This window comes from Mauremys mutica, chromosome 11 (genome assembly GCF_020497125.1).
Source record: "Mauremys mutica isolate MM-2020 ecotype Southern chromosome 11, ASM2049712v1, whole genome shotgun sequence".
Lineage (NCBI taxonomy): Eukaryota > Metazoa > Chordata > Testudines > Geoemydidae > Mauremys > Mauremys mutica.
In genome coordinates this window covers 41159540-41181533 of record NC_059082.1, presented here as the reverse complement: position 1 = coordinate 41181533, position 21994 = coordinate 41159540, and the positions used below count along the sequence as shown (strand labels likewise).

Genomic DNA, 21994 nt, shown 5'->3' with positions numbered 1-21994 from the left:
CTATAGTAGTCAAAGACAAATTAATTGCCAAAATTAGGCTATCCCATTATACCATCCCCTCCATAAACTTATCAAGCTTAGTCTTGAAGCCAGATATGTCTTTTGCCCCCATTACTTCCCTTAGAAGGCTGTTCCAGAACTTCACTCCTCTGATGGTTAGAAACCTTCATCTAATTTCAAGTCTAAACTTCCTGATAGCCAGTTTATAGCCATTTGTTCTTGTGTCCACATTGGTACCGAGCTTAAATAATTCCTCTCCTTCCCTGGTATTTATTCCTCTGATATATTTATAGAGAGCAATCATATCTCCCCTCAGCCTTCTTTTGGCTAGGCTAAACAAGCCAAACTCTTTGAGTCTCCTTTCATATGACAAATTAGGCTCCCCTCATCCCAAAAGTTTCCCCAGTTCCTAATGAATCTAAACCCCTCCTCTCTACACCATCGTCTCATCCACGCATTGAGACTCGGAAGCTCTTCCTGCCTACCTGGCCCTGTGCATGGAACTGGGAGCATTTCTGAGAATGCTACCATAGAGGTCCTGGATTTCAGTCTCTTCCCTAGCAGCCTAAATTTGGCCTCCAGGACGTCTCTCCTACCCTTCCCTATGTCACTGGTACCTACATGTACCACGACCACGGGCTCCTCCCCAGCACTATTCAAGTCTATCCAGATGCCTCGAGAGATCTGCAACCTTTGCATCAGGCAGACAAGTCATCATATGGTTCTCCCGGTCATCACAAACCCAGCTATCTATGTTTCTAATGATCGAATCTCCCATAACTAACACCTGCCTTTTCCTAGTGACTGGAGTTCCCTCCCCTGGAGAGGTAACCTCAGCGCAAGAGGATATCCTAACACCATCTGGAAGGAGGTCCCAACTATGGGAAGGTTTCCCTCTGCTCCCATAGACTGTTCTGCTTCCCTGGGCCTTTCATCCTCCTCAACAGTGCAGGGGCTGTCTGACTGGAGGTGCAACAACTCTACAGTGTCCCGGAAAGCCTCATCAACATACCTCTCTGCCTCACTTAGCTCCTCCAGTTCCGCCACCCTGGCCTCCAAAGCCCGTACGCGGTCTCTGAGGGCCAGGAGCTCTTTGCACTGAATGCACACATACACCACCCGCCCACAGGGCAGGTAATCATACATGCTGCACTCAGCGCAATAAACTGGATAGCCCTCACTCTGCTGCTGGGCTTCTGCTGGCATTGTCTCCTGCAGCTACCTAGTTAATGAAAGGGTTTTGAATGTAGTTTAGTTTACAGGTTTTAAAGAACAGCAAGTGAACCTTGCCCCCTTCCCATTCCCCTTCCAAACTCCCTTGTGAAACTCCCTGTTAGCAGCCCCTGGTCGCAAAGCTCCCTGGTCGCTTGCGCCCTGATGCACATGGAATTGGAGGAAGAGTTCCTAACAACTCTGACCATCCTCTTGCCACCTACCAATTCACACAGCAGCCCAGCTTTGCTGGAGAACAAGTACATTGACTGTAGCTGTCTAAATGGAACAACTGCAGAGAGAATAGGACCTATGACACTGTGTGGTTTTGGTGCCAATGGTTGGTAAAAGACTCACTCACTTGCATGCAGGGGAGTAAAAATAAAACAATCACCCTTGGAGTTCAGGGGGAGGGATAGCTCAGTGGTTTGAGCACTGGCCTGCTAAACCCAGGGTTGTGAGTTCAATCCTTGAGGAGGCCACTTAGGGATCTGGGGCAAAAAAATTGGTCCTGCTAGTGAAGGCAGGGGGCTGGACTTGATGACCTTTCGAGGTCCCTTCCAGTTCTAGGAGATTGGCATATCTCCAATTATTACCTTTAGGAGGGTTCACTCTACCCAAACGCACATGCCTCAACTCCACTGCCCCTAGAAGTTTGTTTAAGTGACTTTTTGCAAATACGTGGTTTGATCAGCATTTAAGAGGATCATCTCCTAAAGGAGGAACTGTTATGTTTGTACAAAACGAATTCCAAAGCAAGAAGTTACAGCTTAACTATTTTCCAGTCAAATACTTGGATGACACCTCAACATCTTGAGAGATGGGCTGTTCATTCTCAGCATTATGCAGGAATTAGGGACACTGCTGTGCCATATACTAGCAGGGTTTATTTAGGGGGGAAACAAAAAGAACTAGGAAAAAGTCATCTTTGAGTGTCATCATTAGGACATGAAAGATGTGCTATGGACTAGAAATAGGTGCACTAATATGCCTGTAAGCTAAGCCAGGAATGCCTTCCAGGCAGTGAAAAGTAAACGGGAGATATTTTGTGTATGCACACAGTGTCAAAGTCTGTTGGCAGGAGCTGGCAGTCAGAAGCTGCCACCCAGATTAACCCAGCATGAACGGACTACAGTGTATTTATTAACTAACACATTTTAAAGCAGGTTACTATGGAACCTCTGTTACACAGCAATTTGCACTAATAATCATGCATAAAAATAAACCTTCACATGCAACTATTTTAAAAATCCAGCTGCCAAAAAGCAACACTTCTCAGGAGGGAAATACATTCCTGTTTTATGGTTAACCTACAGCTTCAGAAGTATTTCTGGTGTGAATTTGTTATTCTTCCACTCAGAGGATAGCTGCATAAACAAGAAAAGCTGAGCCTAGACAGGTTACTGCAATAAGCATTGTTAAATCCACTCCACCACCAAAACAGTTAACATGGAATAGTTGAGGACATAGTCTATGGGGTAGGGACTTTAACAAAAGAAGCATGCAGGTGGAGAGGAAGGCCCAGCGAGCCGAGAACCACTCACTGTGGGAGGTATGGAGTACCAACAGCTCTAACAAGGAACTAGTAGTTCCAGTGGTCTGCTGAACTTCTGATATGTCCTGCATTAACATGGAAAATCCAAACTCTCAACAGCAATGAAAAACGAAAAAGACATTAAGGAAAAAGGGAGAACGTCACAGACTGACTTTTTATCCTTAAATTTGGGAATAGAGCCCAGCAACCTTCTAGAGTAAAAAAATAATAAATTTTAAATACAAACTAGAAGAAAAATGATCCACTTGAAACTGTAGACCTTTAAATCCATATACCCAGGTCATGCACCTTCTCAATTCTATTGCGATAAACAGCATGTCAGCAATTTTTCCTCACAGAAAATAAAATTCAGTTCAAACTATAATCTTCCTAAATTAAGAGGAAATTTACTTGCTGGAAGTGAGGAAATAGTCAACATCAATGGTCTCCGGACATCCCATAGGTGGATGGAGGGTGGAATAAAACACTGACCTACTTTTGAGAATGGGAGTGTGTTTTAAGCCTTCACTTTATGCATATTAAATTTCCTTAAGAAATTAACTTCACCAGAGGTTTTTACTCCTCTTTCCGTCCACACAAACAAGGGCTGGAGGAGGCATTATGGGAATACGCTAAAAGCAAAGACAGTGGTAAGTAACGCACCGGATTTCGAAGAGCATGTTGCTGTGACGGTCGATCCCTATGTGCGTGGCTGTCTCTTGTTATTGCAGATGCCCCAGAATCTACAGGAATGGACCCCACTGGAGTAGGCTGCAAAATAAAGCACCTATTATACATTGAAACCAATGCCTTGGTTAGGCTCCACTCCCAGTCTACATGCATGCATAGGCTCTACTACTAGGCTAGCTCATATTCAGAGTGGAAGAACCAGGAAAATATAGGTTTAAAATAATTTGAACAGACAAAGAGAATCACAGCAGATGCTGTAAAATCTCTGTGGGATTCAAAGGCTTGCTGGACATTTACAGCCACTAACATCTCATGGTAAACTGAAACACAATGCTGTTATTATATACATTTATAAAGGTACCCAACTTCATGGTATCTGAGCACACTTAGTGTAGGTTAAATTGAGTTAATTACAATTGGAAATAAGGATAGTTTTATGCATATTGTTTTCCTCCTCATCTCATGTCTTCCTACTTTTAGAAACAGGATGTGTTAATTAAGGCTTCATCTGCTCAGTTTCCAACTAAATCATAATCCCATCTTGTAACTTCATGATCTCCATAGCAACCAATGGTGAATTGTTAAAGGAGTGATAGGAAACTTGCCTTAAAATGGGCTTTTTGCCCATTGCCTCTGAAATTAAACATCAGTGAAGAGAAATGAGATTTACAAGGGGAATGACTTCCTTCTAAAAGATAATGTTACTGTTCAAAATAAGCAAACAAGAAATGTATATAATGACTGAGTATTGATGTAAAAACCACAAAAGCAGAGTGGCCCAAAAACATAGTAAGTGACTGGCTATGCACCTTGGACACAAACTGTCCTTTGCATGAGCAACCAGCAGAATGGATTCTACATAAATATGTTTTATGAGAGTTCTCCAAGAGGCATCAGTGGGCCTCTTGGCAAAGCTTTTTCCGCATACAGATGGTCCCAAAATTTAAAAGCATGTTCTGTTTGGTGATGACAGACCAGGGCACTAATCTTGTGCTAGAAGCTGATGAACAAGGGGAAAATGACAGTACACTCAGAAAAGGAGAGTGTGGAAGTTAAGGAATTAGACTCTAGAATGTGAGCATTCTGCATTTACCCTTTCCCCTATGGCCCTCATCACGATTAGAAGACCAATCTGACAACGCACTGGTATTGGGATTTGCCCTTTTTTAGAATCCCCAGATTATTGTAATGGGAGAGGTTATTTCTCATGACAAAACTAAACTTGATGAAAGTGTCCACATGCAGGAGATTCTGCGTCTAAAAGCCATGACTTCTAATCCTTCTGTAACAGGGGCAGCAGTCTCCAGCCTGTTAAGTGTTGGAACACTACAGAAAGCCGCAGTTTAATTACTGATGACTCCTTCGGGCAGATGTGGCTCATTATGAGTCCACCCTGAATGTAACGGACTTGGGTGCTATGTTCTGAAACAGAAAGGTCCTGAGGGATGGAACCTTAGGAGCATCCAAGCCTGACTGAGAAGGGTAATACTTATTTTAAAAACAAATTTGCCCAACAGTCCAGTAATGATTTTTGTGATCTTGTGTATGAAGTGTGAAGAAGTGTCACTGCAGCAAAATACTCTGTAGCTAATGTTAATATGCACATGAATGTGTTTTAAAATTTGCCAGTGGTTCCACTGGTATGATGACCTGCAACAGCCATATGGGCCACTCAGGTTGGACTGCCTCATTATAGCACGCTCAGTGAGGGAGAAGGAGAACCTTGTGATCTATGCAGGCATTGCACAGCAGTGTGATGGGCTTTGAAGAGAACCGCCCTTGTTCTGAACCAGAAAGTGAGAGGGGGAGGAGTAAAACCAGAGGCAAATAGGGAAGGGTGTTTAAGATTCCAACAGGGATGCAGAAGATCCCCTGTGCTAATTTCCATCAGGAGAAAGATAAACACATTCTCCTGATTGACAGGGAGAGTGAACCATTACGATTTCCAAAGGAAAGCCAATCCAGCACTCAGTTTTCCATTCCCCAACTGCAGCACATCATCACTTCAATAGAATATTTGTCCTAGCTGCTTGGGGAGTCACTGCCATTTTACAAAGCCACATCAGTGCAAAGCTGGTGAAGAGACCATCCTACCTAGAGGCTGCAATTGGTTTTCGGGGCTATTAAAGGAAATTCTTATATGCCCACCCAGCTGGAAAAGCAACCACGAGGGACTTAGAGACTTATTTCTGGAAGGAGGGTGCTTGTTTTGCAAACAAAACTTACCAGTGGCCTCCCAACCCAGTCGTAGGCATAATCAAAGGTGTAGCCTTTTTTTTCGAATAGTTCTGTAAAGATAGTTCGTAAGTAATCGTAGTCTGGTCTCTCAAAGAAGTCTAATCGCCTGACATAACGAAGATATGTGGCCATCTCCTCTGTTGGAAAAAGGCAAGGACAAAAGGGAAAAAAAAGGAGCATCAACATCTCGGTCCAGACCAAAAGCCTAGAGCAACACACACAGTAAAGTCACCTGCTGCTCATGCCATATCTCTGTACAGATCACAAGTCCCTACAGCATGAGAGGAATACAACTGGTGGGATCTAGTCTTTGTGATAGCCTCCACCTGGCTTCTCAAGGTATTGGGCAAACTTGGCCTTCCAGTCTTTAGCGGTGATGAAAGTGATCTTGTAAGAGGAGGTGCATCTTTAAAAGCAGAGCTGATACTAGGAGGAGTTTGAATAGAAGTGGGTAAAGTATACATACTAAAAAATATGCACAAAAGCATCCTCTGCTGGAACAGGCAGGTGAAGTCTCCCCCACACAATACATAAAAGCAGTGCTAGTTTGACAGTATCAAAGGCTATGGAAGCAAGAAAACCACATTTTCCTGGAAATCTTCCTCCTCGTGCCCCAATCCTGAAGCTTGGACAGTGTGTCACTTCCCCCAACTTTACGTGCCACATCACAGTCAGCATGCTTCTGACTTACAGGGCGCCCTAGAGTCACTTGCCAGCACCGCTTCGTTGGCTGGAGACATATGGTAGCTGTTGAATGACAGACCAGTCTTATCCCCCTTCCTCTGTAGACCAGGCAAAGGAAGGGGGGGGGGGAAGATATTCAGATGGTGTAAATCAGTGATTCTCAAACTTTTGTACTAGTGACCCCTTTTACATAGTAAGCCTCTGAGTGCAACTCCCCCTTATGAATTAAAAACGCTTTTTAATATATTTAACACCGTTATAAATGCTGAAGGCAAAGCGGGGTTTGGGGTGGAAGCTGACAGCTCGCGACCCCCCACATCATAACCTTATGACCCCTTGAGAGGTCCCGACGCCAAGTTTGAGAACCCCTGGTGTAAATGGTCACAACTCCACTGACTTCAGTTTGAGCTATGACAGCTCAAATTAAGGATCTGACCCTATGAATCAAACACAGGCCTCTTGCCAGGCAGTAACACACTGCCCTCCTGAGCCAGCCCATCTGCCACCATGTTTGATTGTTGTTCATTCCCACACTAGCATCTCCAGGAAAGTCTTTCTCCAAAACCTAGCAATATTTTCCTTTTATTTTGATTCTTTTAATGTTTGAATGAGCTGAGTTTTTTTAATTTTAGAATCATTTGATCCTTTTCACAGCATCATGTGATGAAACAACTGCCTTGACTACCTTGTCAAGCTTTAATAAAAAATTAATACTTTACATGCACTACAATTTTAAAACACTATTTAAAGGTGAAGTTTTCTGCCTGCTCCAGACACCTGCTGCCCTCCCCTGGATTGTAGATTTTTAATTCAAGTATGTAAGTTCTATTTTGCACATTAATTAATGCAACAATTATTAATAAAAATGTGTGTTTTTGTGGTAAATGTAATTTTAAGTCTTAACAGCATACACACAGTATTTGTTGTGGTGGCATACGGTGACTTCAAGTAGCCAGGTAAGGCATGAGAGCATCACAGGACAGTCACCATATTGCTCTTGTAGAGATGTTTGCACTGTAAGGCTATGTACAGTATGTGCATGCAGTAACTTGGGGGTGGGGGGAATTTATTCCCTATTTATATTAGCTGAATTGCAGTAGCACATTGGGGTCCGGTCTGTGACTGGGGCTCCTTTCTGTTAGGTGTTGTACAAATACATAACAAAAAGACTGTCCCTGCCCAGAACTACACAGCTATGTTAATGCACCATGAATGATACAACAAAGGAAGAGTTGGGAAGCACTAAAGCAAAGGCATCAGGAATCCAAATGTCAGCATATTTTTCACTAAATCCATCCAATGTATATTATATGCAGAAAATTCAATTGTTATATTATGGATAAGTTGTTCGTACAACAGTCATAATGAGTAACATTAACTTGCTCACCTTACACATACAATATTCTGATTACTAGTCTAGTTAATTGTTGACCTAAAGCTTTTTAGCACTTTATATGTGCTGAGGAGTTAGTTTCTGTGGGATCCATAACTTTTGAATTTACTGCCCTGTTCAAATTCACACTGTTAGTCCCTGCCCTGAGAAGTGCATGGTTTGTCTGTTCAGTGCAGAGCTCAATGAGGCTTGGTCCTCTAGGTGCCACCATAATACTACTGCTAATGTTGCATCAGCATGGTTTTTGCATTTAGTCACTTTACAGACAGAAAAACAGAACTGCCCCTGCTTAGCAATATTAACTCTGAAATGGTGCAGATTGGCTTTGTAGTTCACACTCACTGAGGTGAAAGGACGGGGTGGGGGTGGGTGGGAGAGGGAATTCCCTCTCTTGTTGCTGCTATCAGGCCATATATGCTATGTGCTGATCTGAAGCCTGGAGGACAGCAAAGGTTCCAACCAGCAACGAGAAGCAGCAGCTCCACTTTGTGGAGGATGGAAGAGGGCAGAACAAGGGAGCAGCCACTCACAAAGGCATATCTCACCTTGGGACCCAGGGGATTTCTGACCAAAATTCTGCTGGGAAGTTAGTGCTACTTAAAACAACAACAATTACCTACTGTGCCTGCTATTCCTCTTTTTTGGGGGGGGGGGGGAGTGGGGGGGGAGAAGTGGCAGGGTGGGGATGGAGTGGGGGCAGGAAGAGCCAGGGCGGGGGGGAGGCTTGGGGAAGGAGTGGGGTGGCGCCTGGGGTGGAGCAGGGGTGGGAAGAGGCGGGGAGGGAAGGGGGTTGGTGAGTGGTGGTGGTGGGGAGTTGAGCACCCGTAGGACCCGGAGGAAGCCAGTGCCAGTGGCCTGGTGAGTATCCAGCTGAGGGAACTTGCTCAAGGTTGACACCCAGGGTCTGCTAAATTGACCACCCAGTTCTTTCACTGCTTCAAAAATATCAGAGCTCTGCAGAGAATAAACTCCATATACCTGAGGCAGTCACTTGAGAGAGGTAATTAACAAATATGACACACACTTTTTTGGAAGATGGCCAAGGGGAGGCTGCTGTCTGTATTCCTCTTCACAGAAGAAAGAGCAACAGTGGGCACTTGAGGCATTCTCCAACCACCTCAATACAAAGGACTGTGTTGGCAATTAACTGCAAGTAAGGACTGAAGGATTGGAGAAGAGTGAGGGAACAGAGAATACTACTGATTGACAGTGGCAGCTCCAGGTGTTTGCCATAGACAGTAGCAATGTAACAAACAGCATTCAAATATGTTCTGACAGAACAAATATGTTGGTCCTGCTTTGAGCAGGGGTTGGAGTAGATGTCCACCTGAGGTCTCTTCCAACCCTAATCTTCTATGATACAATAGGATGGGTTATGTCCAGTTCCTAATCGACACCTTACACAGACAGTACAATTGGTATAACAATTCCAACTGGGCCTTACCTGGAAAGTTCTCACAGAGAACTTCAACTGGAGTGTTTCTCTTCGTGTCCCCAATCTTCTGATATCTCTCTTTTAAGGTGTCAGCCTGTAAGGTACAAAGAGGAAGCGTAAGTATAGAGACAGAGAATCCAACAGCAGGGTAACTGACCTCACTATGAGGGTGAAAACAAAACTATACAGAATCTTCCACATATCAGGATATAAGAACTTTTTGTCCAAACTGCACTTTATGAGACACAAATATGAAGTAGCTACTGTACAATTCACTTGCTATGAGCAAAGACTACTTAGAGAGTTTCTGAAGGTATCGCTAAGATCTGAAAGGGAGAACATGTTTAAACTTACAGATATGAGCTGAACATCACGCCTTCATGAGAATGAGTTTTTAATATATTAAAAATCAACTCTTAAACAAGGCATTTTGGGCTCTCACCTTAGTGTGTGTAACAGAATGTCTAGCTGCTCAGCAAGTAACTACTCAGTTAACCTGGTGTGGCAAGGCACCTCCTCTGTCTCCACGGACTTAGCACATCCCCCTCTGGCGCTAGCGGGGTATGGGGTAAATCAGCCCCACTCTGGACAGTGTTTGCCTTCCCTCTCCATATTTTCTTATCAGTATGTTCAAGGTAGGCCTCAGGGCAGGCCCAAGGAACGCTCCTCCATCAAACAAAAAGAAACCAATTTATAAACACAAAACAAAGGGGGAATCCCTTTCCCCACCCCCTCACTGGGGAGGTGTTTTCCTCTTGTTGGCCCCGGGGCGCAAATCCTTCCCCTAAACAGGCATTCAGCTTTGGTCACTCAGGTGTCCCTATTTGACCTGAGTTAACCCCTTATCAGCTTTTAGGAAAAAGGGCAGGGGCAACATTTCAGATTTTGGTGGGGGGAGGGGCAACTTTAATTGTGATTCCAGGGGCTACTTAGGGACCTGAAAACACTAGTTTTTTGGCAAATAACTTAGCAATTAGCGGACAGGAACATTGTATCTAATTCTTATATAAAAGAAAAAATTAAATAAATATTAGACCCACTCAGGTCTAATACTAACGTGTTCTGACATCTTGTGGCAAATCATTTAAGAGACACTGGTTAGATTTAAAATTGTAATGTATATTCTTACTTTGTTATTAACTCTGCAGAGAGAGACACCCCGTCAGAACTCCTGGGTTCTATCTCAGCTCTGGGAGAGGAGTGGGGTCTAGTGGGTTACAGCAGGGGGCAGATACATCCATCTAGACCAGTATCCTGTCTTCCAACAATGGCCAATGCCAGGCGCTTCAGAGGGAATGAACAGAACAGGTAATCAAGTGATTCATCCCGTTGCGCACTCCCAGCTTCTGGCAAACAGAGGGTAGGGACATGCAGAACATGGTGTTGCATCCCTGCCCATCCTGGCTAATAGCCATTGATGGACCTATCCTCCATGAACGTATCTAGTTCTTATTGGAACCCTGTTATAATTTTGGCCTTCACAACATCCCCTGGTGAAGAGTTCCACAGAAATGCTGTGAAGAAGTACTTTCTTTTGTTTTAAATCTGCTCCCTATTAATTTCATTGTGTGACCCTTAGTTCTTGGGTTATGTGAAGTAGTAAATAATATTTCCTTATTCAGTTTTTCATGATTTTCTAGACCTCTATCATATCCCCCCTAGTCAACTCTTTTCCAAGCTGAAAAGTTCTAGTCTCTTTAATATCTCCTCAGACAGAAGCTGTTCCATACCCCTAATAATTCTTGTTGCCCTTTTCTGTACATTTTCCAATTCCAATATATATTTTTTGAGATGGGTGTCCAAATCTGCACGCAGTATTCAAGATGTGGGCATATCATGGATTTATATAGAGGCAATATGATATTTTCTATCTTATTATCTATCCCTTTCTTAATGATTCCCAATACTGACCACTTTTTTTGTTTGACACTGCACATTGAGCAGATGTTTTCAGAGAACTATCCACAATGACTTCAAGATCTCTTTCTTGACAGGTAACAGCTAATTTAGAGGTTTCAGAGTGGTAGCCGTGTTAGTCTGTATCAGCAAAAACAACGAAGAGTCCTTGTGGCACCTTAGAGACTAACAAATTTGTTAGTCTCTAAAGTGCCCCAAGGACTCCTCATTGTTTTAGCTAATTTAGACACCATCATTTTGATTGTATAGTTGGGATGATATTTTGCCATGTACATTACTTTGCATTTATCAACACTGAATTTCATCTGCCATTTTGTTGCCCAGTCACCCAGCTTTGTGCAATCCCTTTTTAACTCTTTGCAGTCAGCTGTGGACTTAACTATCTTGAGTAATTTTATATCATCTGCAAATTTTGCCAGCTCAATGTTTATCCCCATTTACCTCTCTCTAGTCTGAAAACTAACCATTTATTCCTACCCTTTGTTTCCTATCTTTTAACTGGAGTGCCTGGCAATGCTTTTGGGATCATCTAACAAACCTTAATTAAATTAAATTAAATTTAATGACAAGCCTTTTGTTATCTTAATCACCCTGACTCTGGTTATAAACAAACTCCCTACCCCAAGAGCAGAAGCTGTGTTGCAGTTAAGAGCTTCCTCTGGGGATAGTTACATGCGCTGTGAGCAGACCTCTGGTATGAAACTTGGGGGGGCGGAAGGGGAGGAAAGGGAGCCCGCCAGTCCCCCCCCCGCAAATGGCACCCCTGAAAAAGGGCGTTTATCATTCTAGGGCTAATGTATCTGGCTTTTACCACTCTCTTGCAGCTCCCCAGCCTGACTTTGGCACATTGGTTAGCATCAGATTTTCACTTCTGCCAAAACCTGGCAACATTTGATTTATTATGTGATTAACTGTCCCTTACTACACACTTGTCTACTGTCTAGACTACATTAACTATATAGCTGGTTACCAGGAAAGAATATGAAGTAACACACACAGTTATGATTTTCAGAGTGTGTTCATCCTGAAGCAGTGAACTCCACTTCAATCACTACCACAAGAACAAAGCTGCTCAGTCTGCATTTCAGTACCTCGTTCCAGAGAGTCCAGTTTCCAGTTTCTCAAGAGTTATTTAAAATACTCCTTTTATGAATGAAACATGTTAGAAGTATCAGTGTAAGCACTAGAAAGGATTCTCCTCAAGGTTTTAGTTTGGAAGGGGGAGAACAAAGCTCTATGGTGGGAGAAATCTGGAAGTGTGAAAATACAATAATCTGTCCGGCATGATTTTAGACCAAGTCAAAGAATGTGTGTGTGGCCTGCAGGTAAGGGAATATATGAGGCAGACCACACCGGGTAGAGACACACTCCTCCCCACTTCCTTGGAGAGATCAACTCTTTAATTTGAGGAAGTCTTTATATTCTCTCAGAGCCTGTCTACAAACTTTGGTAGTGCATTAAGCTAATTCAGGAAAAAGGCACTCATTTAGAAATAAGGGCATCCACACACACGTTTTCTAGAATAGCTCTTCCACTTTAAAACCATACCCTATGTTATTCTGAAATAACTCATGTGTACACAAGGCCATAGCATGTTATAGCAAGTCTCCTCCCAGAGAAGTGATTGGTGTTTGGTGTATGTAACAGGGTGGTTTGCCTGTGGGCTGGAGACCCTGGAGCTAAGCCAGTCCTGATTACAAGATGAACCCCACCTGAGAGAAATCAGGTGATTCCAATATAAAAAGGCAGCAGAAAGCTCCAGGGAGGATGTGGCTGAGAGAGTAGCTTAGACTACCAGAGGTAGGAAAGGAAGCCTGACAGAAAGCTGGGGAAGCTCAGGAAACAGAAGACTGTGTGGAACTGGGACTGGTGGAAGGAGCAGCTAAAAGGAGCAAGTGTGGCTCCTGCAGAGCCCTGGCCAGATAAAAACTGTGAGTGAGAGTTAAAGAAGGGAAGATGAACTGAAAAACTGTGTTTTTGGGACTTTTGAGATCTGCTTTTGACAGACTCTGTTCCTAACCTGAGGAGAACTGGTGATGAGTGAATTAAAGGCTTGAGCTTAAAAGGTCATTGGAGACAGTGAGTTCATGTGGGGAGGGGCGCAAATGAAGGGGAAACAGAGGCAGGATGGCTACAGAGGCAACTCTGGCCATGATGTAGTGCTTGGAAGGCAGTAAGTGGCCACAGTGTAATAGCTTGTAATTGATTAGGCTGGGGTGAAGCTATGTGATGTTTTAAGAACTTGTAACCCAAAACAAAGTGCTTCAAGGAGGATACAACATCTGGAGGCAGATGTCAAGGTGGTGACTGTGGAAATAATTGCTTCCTCAGCCTAATAAGTCCATCCACTCATCATTGATCTTAAACCACTGAAATGTTCAAATAATGGATCAGATCATAGATCTTTCAAAAAGTGCCATTCTTCAACCATACAGATATTGACTTGTGGCACTGTAGAGTGATCAACATTTTCCAAAACATTTAGATTTCTCACCCAAAGCAGCAGGCATCTATGATCATACATAACATTAAAATTGGCATGTAACTGCCAATTCCTTTCAGTTCAACTGCGACAGCCCAACATGCATTCCCACTCTAAGGGAAGGGCATCTGCAGGGTTGGAAGGTGCCTGAGCAATTTACTGTGTCTAAATGATTTTTCCCACATCGATCTGCACTTGGAGACTCAAATACTAAGTGTGTCTGTTAAAACATTTGCATTTAGTAAGTAAGCTGAACATACAACAAACCATGTAATTGGGAGCCTAAGCAAACTAACCTACTTTAAAGTCTGTCTGGTTTTAAACATTTTGAGTGAGGGGGAAAAAAAAGTATCATTATACATAGTGATTTAATGAACACAGAGTCCAATGACAAAAGTTAGATACATCATAAAAGGGAAGGAGGAAGAGAGACTAATATGTGGAAACAAATATACCTATCAGAATTCATGAACAAAACATTGTAAAAGTAATTGCCACAAAGTCGAGGGGCAAGGAACCAAAGGCCAAAGAAACACTTTAAATGACAAGTATGGAGAAGTGCAAAGAAAAACATTCTTGATATTTTTATTCCTTCATTATGATTTATAGAGTATCTAAAAGGGGTGTGTGTGTGTGTGTTTTAAAAACACATTCACGAATAGGGCTTTACTTCTCTTCATGGAGGTCCTACTGGAAAACCAGAGTGGGACAGGGAGATCACAACAGACTGAAACTTGAGCTACAGACTTTCCAACCCTCCATTAGAAGAGAGAGAACATTTAATCAGAACTATATAATATTTTTATCAAATGTAATCAGGGTTTCTATTTTATCCTAATCAGGTTCTCTCTCATACTGATCCCATCAATTAAAAAACACTATATATAACAAATACAAGAAAGTGGAAGGTGATAGTTACGAATATAAATCAGAAGGTAGGAATGATAGAAAATTGATAAGGGAAGCAAAGGGACCTAGAAAAAATGTATGGCCAGCAGATTTAAGGGCAATGAGAGTTTTAAAAGTATATTAGGAACAAAAAGAATTCTAACCATGGTATTTGTCCATTACTACATAGAAATGGTAGAATTATCAATAATGCAGACAAGGCAGAAGTGTTCAATAAATAGTTCTGTATTCGAAAAAAAAGGATAATGTAGTCATAGCAAATAACTTTTTCCATTATACTAGTCTCTCAGGATGATGTTAAACAGCAACTACTAAAATTAGACATTTTTAAATCAGTGGGGCCAAATAAGTTGCATCCAAGAGTTTTAAAGGACCTGCTGAAATACTGTGTCCATTTCTGTTGTCTACAGTTCAAGAAGGATATTGATAAATGGGAGAGGATGCAGAGGAGAGGATTACAGGATTACAAAACATGCCTTAGAATGGAGCTCAATCTATTTATCTTAACTAAGAGAAGGTTATGGGGTGATTTAATTACAGTCTGTAAGTACCTCTATGGGGAACAGATATTTAATAATAGGCTATTCAATCTAGAAGAGATGGGTATATCCATGAGCCAATAGCTGGAAGCTGAGGCTAGACAAATTCAGAATGAAATAAGGCATATAATCTTTTTTAACAGTGAAAGTAATAAGCCATTGGAACAACTTATCAAGGGTCATTGTGGATTTTCCATCACTGACAATGTTTAAATCAAGACTAGATGTTTTTTGAAAAGATCTGCTCTAGGAATTATTTTGGGGAGTTCTATGGCCTGTTATACAGGAAGTCACACTAGATGATTATAGTGGACCCCCTTCTAGCCTTAGAATCTATGACTATGAAAAATACCTTAGCTGAGTACCTGAGTTTGTGTTACAGGTTTTAACAAATTTTAACCCAAAGAGTTTAACCAAGCATCCCCAAATGGCTGGGAAAGCAGTAGCTCAAGTTTAATCTCAGTAGCCTTTCCCACAAACCTCTATTCCGTCTTCCATTGAGTCCCCAGCAGAAGTAGGGAAGTTGAGAAGTGATATTCCTGATATTTCTCAGACAAGAAAACATTTAAGGCTCTTTAAATTACATCCTAAAAGAGCACTAAATTTTTCCCTTTTAATTTAAGAATTAAAATGTAAAAATTCTAACAAAAAATTATTGATTCATGATTAAGACCACAGAAAGTCTAGCAATTAAAAACTTCATTTTCTGATAGCCTCATAAGTACTTATTGGTAGTCTTGCCAGGTTGTTTCAGTTAGGAAGAGAAATTGATTATATGAATCAGCTATTTCTCTGGGGAAATCATGTTTACGAAGAATGTAACCAAAGTCCCGTTTTTCTGAACGAAGTAGGAACAAACAGAATTTCCTTGTCCATAATCCCCAAGCCTGCACTTTCAGCTAGTCCTGTTACCCAAGGAGCTCTGTTTCTGTTCCCTCTCAGGGCCATGCTCATGGTTTCTCCTGGTGTTTACTAGTTTTCTGTGTCCGACACACACTGTTGCAACAAATCAATCCCAAAGCCCCTGCATTTGCAAACAGTCCCCAGGGACACCCTATAGGCAACATGGCTTAGCTTCTGCTCTTGTCCTGACATGCTGGCCAGTGCCTTGGGTGGTAGCTTCATTTGTTTCAGCTATCACTACACAAAGAGGCATTTAGTTGCTTCTTCTTTTAGACTGATTGAAGGGTTCTTATTATACCCATTGACTTTAGTCAGGTCCATGATTGATGGCAGCCATTAACCCCTTCCAACATAACATTATTACTTTTTATTACATATTTAAGGAAAAGAAGAACACAGAATAGTATACAACAGGGGTCGGCAACCTTTCAGAAGTGGTGTGCCGAGTCTTCATTTATTCACTCTAATTTAAGGTTTCACATGCCAGTAATACATTTTAACGTTTTTAGAAGGTCTTTCTATAAGTCTATAATATATAACTAAACTATTGTTGTATGTAAAGTAAATAAGGTTTTTAAAATGTTTAAGAAGCTTCATTTAAAATGAAATTAAAATGCAGAGCCCCCTGACCGGTGGCCAGGACCAGGGCAGTGTGAGTGCCACTGAAAATCAGTTCGCGTGCCGCCTTCGGCACGGGTGCCATAGGTTGCCTACCCCGGTATAGAAGTATGATGCAGCTGAGTTAACTTTGTTATTGTAGCAGTTCTCAACCTGAGTCCTGCCATCCCAGGGGGCTTAAGTCTCAGCTGCCCTGGAACTACACGGCCCCACAGGGGCTGAAGCCCCAGCTGCCCCAGAACCCTGCCACCCCACAGAGGCTGAAGTCAAAGCCTGAGCAACTTAGTTTTGCAGGGCCCCCTGTGGCACGAAGCCTCAGGCAACTGCCCTGCTTGCTACCCCCTAATGTTGGCCCTGGCTTTTATATGCAGAAAAACAGTTGTGGCACAGGTGAGCTGCGGAGTTTAACATGTGGGGGGTTCAGAAAGAAAAAGGTGGAGAACACCTGTGCTACTAGACATGTGCTGTAGAAATTCCATTGTGTGTTCCATTTTTGTGTCTCAGTGGATTTGCTACACAAATAGTCATCAAATTCTCAGTTTACAAGAGAATTTCCTAATTGCTAGCACTGCAAATTCAAACTAGAACCTAAGTGCAAAGAAAAAACGGTTACTCACCTTTCGTAACTGTTGTTCTTCGAGATGTGTTGTTCATGTCCATTCCAATCAGGTGTGTGCACGTGCACGTTGGCCGGAAGTTTTTTCCCTTCGCAGCATCCGTGTGGTTGGCATGGGAGCCTCCTGGAGTCGCGCCCTCAGGGCGCCTGCCACCCCTTCAGTTCCTTCTTGTCGGCTACTCTGACAGAGGGGTAGGAGGGTGAGTATTGGAATGGACATGAACAACACATCTTGAACCACAGTTAAGAAAGGTGAGTAACCGTTTTTTCTTCGAGTGCTTGTTCATGTCAATTCCAATTGGGTGACTCCCAAGCCAAATCTAGGAGGTGGGGTTGGAGCTGTCCACTGATTGGAGTATACTGCTCTACCAAAGGACACATCGTCTCTAGCCTGCCTAGTAATCGCATAGTGTGCAGCCAAAGTGTGTATTGATGACCACGTTGCTGCCCTGCAGATTTCCTGGGTGGGGACTTGAGCCAGGAACGCTGTTGATGAAGCTTGCACCCTTGTAGAGTGCGCCATTAATCGGGGGCGTTGGAATCCCTGCTAGATTGTAGCACTCAGTAATGTAGGCCACAATCCATGATGAAATGCACTGGGTTGAAATCGGCTGTCTCTTCATCCTGTCCGCTACTGCGACAAAGAGCTGTACCAAACTTCCTGAACAGTTTCATCCTCTCAATGTTAAAGGCCAATGTTCTGCGGATGTCTAGATTATGGAGCCTCTTCTCCCTGCTACTCGAATGAGGTTTAGGGTAGAAAACTGGGAGGAAAATGTCCTGGTTGATGTGGAACTGCGACACAACCTTCAGGAGGAAGGCCAGATGGGGTCTGAGCTGAACTTTGTCCTTAAAAATACGGTGTACGGCAGCTTCGATGTTAGAGCCCTGAGCTCAGACACCCTCCGGGCTGAAGTTATCGCCACCAGGAACGCGACCTTGTAAGAAAGGTAGAGCAGGGAGCATGTTGCTAAAGGCTCAAAGGGATGCCCCATGAGCCTAGAGAGGACCAAGTTGAGATCCCAAGCAGGAACCGGTTGGCAGACGTGTGGGTACAACCTGTCGAGGTCCTTCAGGAAGTGGCTGACCAGAGGGTTAGCAAAAACTGAAGGACCCTGTACCCCAAGATGGAAAGCCAAGATGGTAGCCAGGCGCACTCTTATAGAAGACAAGGAGAGACCCTCCTGCTTCAAGTGGAGAAGATAATCCAAAATGTGGGGCACTGAGGCTAGCATGGGGGGCAAGTTGCGCTGTGCTGACCAGACTGAAAATCTCTTCCACTTGGCCAGTTACGTGGCCCTAGTGGAGGGTTTCCTACTGCTGAGAAAGACTTGTCTGACTTGTTCTGAACAAGAAAGCTCAAACTGATTCAGCCATGGAGCCTCCATGCTGTGAGATGGAGCGATTGCAGGTTTGGGCATTGGAGACACCCGTGATCCTGAGTGAGAAGGTCCAGGAAGAGCGGCAGGGTAATCGGGGCTCCCACGGACATGTCTAGGAGAGACGTGTACCAATGCTGTCAGGGTCAGGCTGGTGCTATGAGAATGACCCGAGCCTGGTCTCTGTGGATCTTGAGCAGGACCTTGTGTACGAGTGGTATGGGAAGAAGGCATCTAGAAAAGCTCCTCTGCAATGGAGGAGGAACGAGTCCACTGTGGAACCCGGACTGTGATTCCAGAAGGAGCAGAACTGCTGACACTTCCTGTTGTGTCACGAAGAGGTTGATCAGGGGACAGCCCCACCTCTGGAAGACCGAACATGCGACGTCCGGGTGAAGGGACCACTCGTGGCTGTGGAACGACCTGCTGAGGTGGTCCGCCAGCTTGTTCTGGATCCCGGGAAGGTACAACGCCTTTAGATTGACTGAGTGTTCTACACAAAAGTCCCATAGCCCGAGGGCTCCCTGGCACAGGGGAGAGGAGTGTGCACCCCCCTGTTTGTTGATATAGAACATCGCAGTCGTATTGTCAGTCACAACCGATACACATCGACCTATTAGATAAGGGCAGAATGACTGACACGCTAGGCGCACCACTCTGAGCTCCCTGACATTGATATGATGACGAAGATCTGTCTGCGACCAGAGGCCCTGAGTCCTGCAGTCCCCAAGATGAGCTCCCCGTCCCAAATCTGATGCGTCCATCACCAGCACTAAGGATGGCTGTGGGGCAGCGAAGGGAACTCCTGAGCACACCTGCTGAACGTCCGTCCACCACCAGAGCGAGTCAAGGATAGGGCAAGGCAGGGTCACGATCTTGTCCAAGCTGTCCCTGGCAGGTCTGTACACTGACGCAAGCCACAACTGAAGTGGCTGAAGCCTGAGTCTGGCGTGTCATACCACGTACGTACAGGCTGCCATGTGCCCGAGAAACGTCAGGCAATTTCTCACGGTGGTGGTGGGGAACTGCATGAGTCCCTGGATAATGGTGTTGAGGGCCTGAAATCTTGCCTGCGGGAGGAATGCTATGGCTTGAGTTGAGTCCAGTACTGCCCTTATGAACTCTATCCTCTGGACTGGGGACAGAATTGATTTGGCTTTGTTCAGTAGCAGGCCCAGATTCTCGAAGGTGGCTCTGATAAATACCACCTGAGCTTCCACCTGAGCCCTGATGCGGCCTTTGATCAGCCAGTCATTGAGGTACAGAAATAGCTGTACCTGATGTTTCCACAGAAAGGCAGCGACGACTGCCATGCACTTGGTGAATACTCGAAGTGCTGCTGACAGGCTGAATGGGAGGACAGTAAATTGGTAATGGAACCATTTACCACAAACCTGAGGAACTTTCTGTGCTTGTGCGTGATTGTTACGTTAAATTACGCATCCTTCAAGTCGAGGGCGGCATACCAGTCTGCTGGATCCAGTGAAGGGATGATGGAGGCCAGGGAGACCATGCGGCACCTGAGTTTCCTCATGAACTTGTTGAGGTAGTGCAGGTCCAGGATAGGCCTGAGGCCGCCTTTGGCCTTTGGTATTAGGAAATAGAAACCCTTGCCCCGGTGTTCCAGTGGAACCTCCTCCACCGCCCCTAGTGCTAGGAGCGACTGCATCTCCTGAATGAGAAGTTGCTTGTGAGAAGGGTCCCTGAAGAGGGACGGGGAAGGCAGGAGGGCACAGAACTGGATGGAGTATCCCCTCTCTACTGTGTGGAGCACCCAGCGCTCCAATGTGATATGGGATCATGCATGGTAGAAAGGGGATAGTCGGGAGGAAAATGTAAGGCAGGGTAGATCCAGTCTCTGGTCTGGAACACGGTCCTCGATAGCACCTTCAAAAGGCCAGCTTAGGGTCAGAGGGTGGTTTGGGGTACCCAGAGCCCTGATTAGCGGAAGGGTGTTGCCTCCTCCTGCCACTTTGGTTCCTCCTCTGAGAGCTGTCCTGGCGGTTCTGCTGCTGGAACCTTTGAGGAGGTTGTGGGTGGAAGTGTCTCTCCTGTGTGGCAGGGGTATGCAAGCCCAAGGATCTGAGAGTGGCTCGGGAATCTTTTAGGCTGTGGAGTCGTTTGTCTGCTTCTCTGAAAACAGAGTCTCACCCTCAAACGGGAGGTCGTGAATGGTTTGCTGGACCTTGTAGGGTAACCCTGAGACTTGCAGCCAGGCCCCCCGCCACATAGCCACCCCCGTTGCCATCACTCTAGTGGCAGCATCTGTAGTGTCTAAAGTTTCTTGCAAGGCGGCCCGGGAGACTAGTTTCCCTTCTTCCACCAAGGTGGTGAACTGCGACCGAGAATCCGAAGGGACGAACTCCACGAACTTTGCCATTGCTGCACAGGTGTTATAAGAGTACCCATTGTGAGGGAAGGACCTTGGAAACCTTGTCTCTTCCACTGGTTAGCCGCATCTACCACCAGTGAATCCGGAAGCGGGTGTGAGTACAGATACTCAAAGCCTCTGGAGGGCACGAAATACCGCTGCTCATTGCATTTGGCAGTGGGTGGCAAGGATGCCGGCATCTGCCACAGGGTTTTAGTGGTGTCCACAACCGTCTTTATGAGAGGCAAGGCTACCTGTGAAGGTCCCAAGGGTGCTAGGATGTCCACCATGGCACACGCCTCCTCTACCACCTCTTCAGCCTTGATGCCCAGACCCTGGGCAGCCCTGCAGAGCAACTGCTGCGGGACTCTGTTGTCCTCTAACACAGGAGCTATGGCCATCCCTGCCAATGCTTCGTCCGGCAACAAGGAGGAGGAAGCATGTGCCGGTAGTGGAAGCTCCCTACCATTTGCACCGGAGGGGTCACATGACTCCCGGGGCAGTGTTGGAGGAAGTGGTGCTGATGACGGTGCTGGGGCCATAGGCAATGTAACAGGTGTCGGCATCAGTCTCACCAGAAGGAGCTGTGTTGGCATGCTCACAGGAGGTGCCAGAGTCGGGGGGGGGCCCGGTGCCAACATCGGTACCAGGACCATAGGTGCATGCATTGAGGTAGACATCAACAATGGTGCAGGCGTGGGAGACAGGTGCATTGACGCCATGAAGGCTGGTGCCAAAGTTGGAGCCGAGCAGTGCCGGAGGCAAAGGCGTTGGGACCGTAGGTGCCGAGGGCAGATGGGCAGCGGAAGGCAGTATGAAAGTGGTGGAGGCCACTGAAGATGTTGCTGAGCATGGGCCCTGGGTTCCTCCCTGGCCCTGGTGAAAAGTCCAGAAGGGCCACTGAGGCGGGTTCTACCACTGCGGAGGCCACGCCTGATGCTCTTTTCTGTCTCTACCCGACCTTGCTCTACGACTTCTGCTCCTAGCCAAACGATAGGAGTCGGACTGACTCCGAGGTCTCAGACACTGAAGACCACGGAAGAGCCGATCCTCTATGCCTCGACCGTCGAGAGC

General features: G+C 44.9%; 1 protein-coding gene across 3 annotated transcripts in view; it reads right to left on the bottom strand.

Annotated features, from left to right (window-relative positions):
• The window catches only part of CSNK1G1 (casein kinase 1 gamma 1), a 287722-nt gene that overhangs the window by 37336 nt on the left and 228392 nt on the right, over positions 1–21994 (bottom strand). For all 3 annotated transcript variants that reach the window (XM_044979672.1, XM_044979674.1, XM_044979675.1), the window contains exons 8-10: positions 9196–9280; positions 5663–5811; positions 3410–3517 (exon numbers count right to left, since the gene is read on the bottom strand). In XM_044979672.1, coding sequence (XP_044835607.1) covers positions 3410–3517; positions 5663–5811; positions 9196–9280 — 342 coding nt within the window. The remainder of the gene's footprint in view (positions 1–3409; positions 3518–5662; positions 5812–9195; positions 9281–21994) is intronic.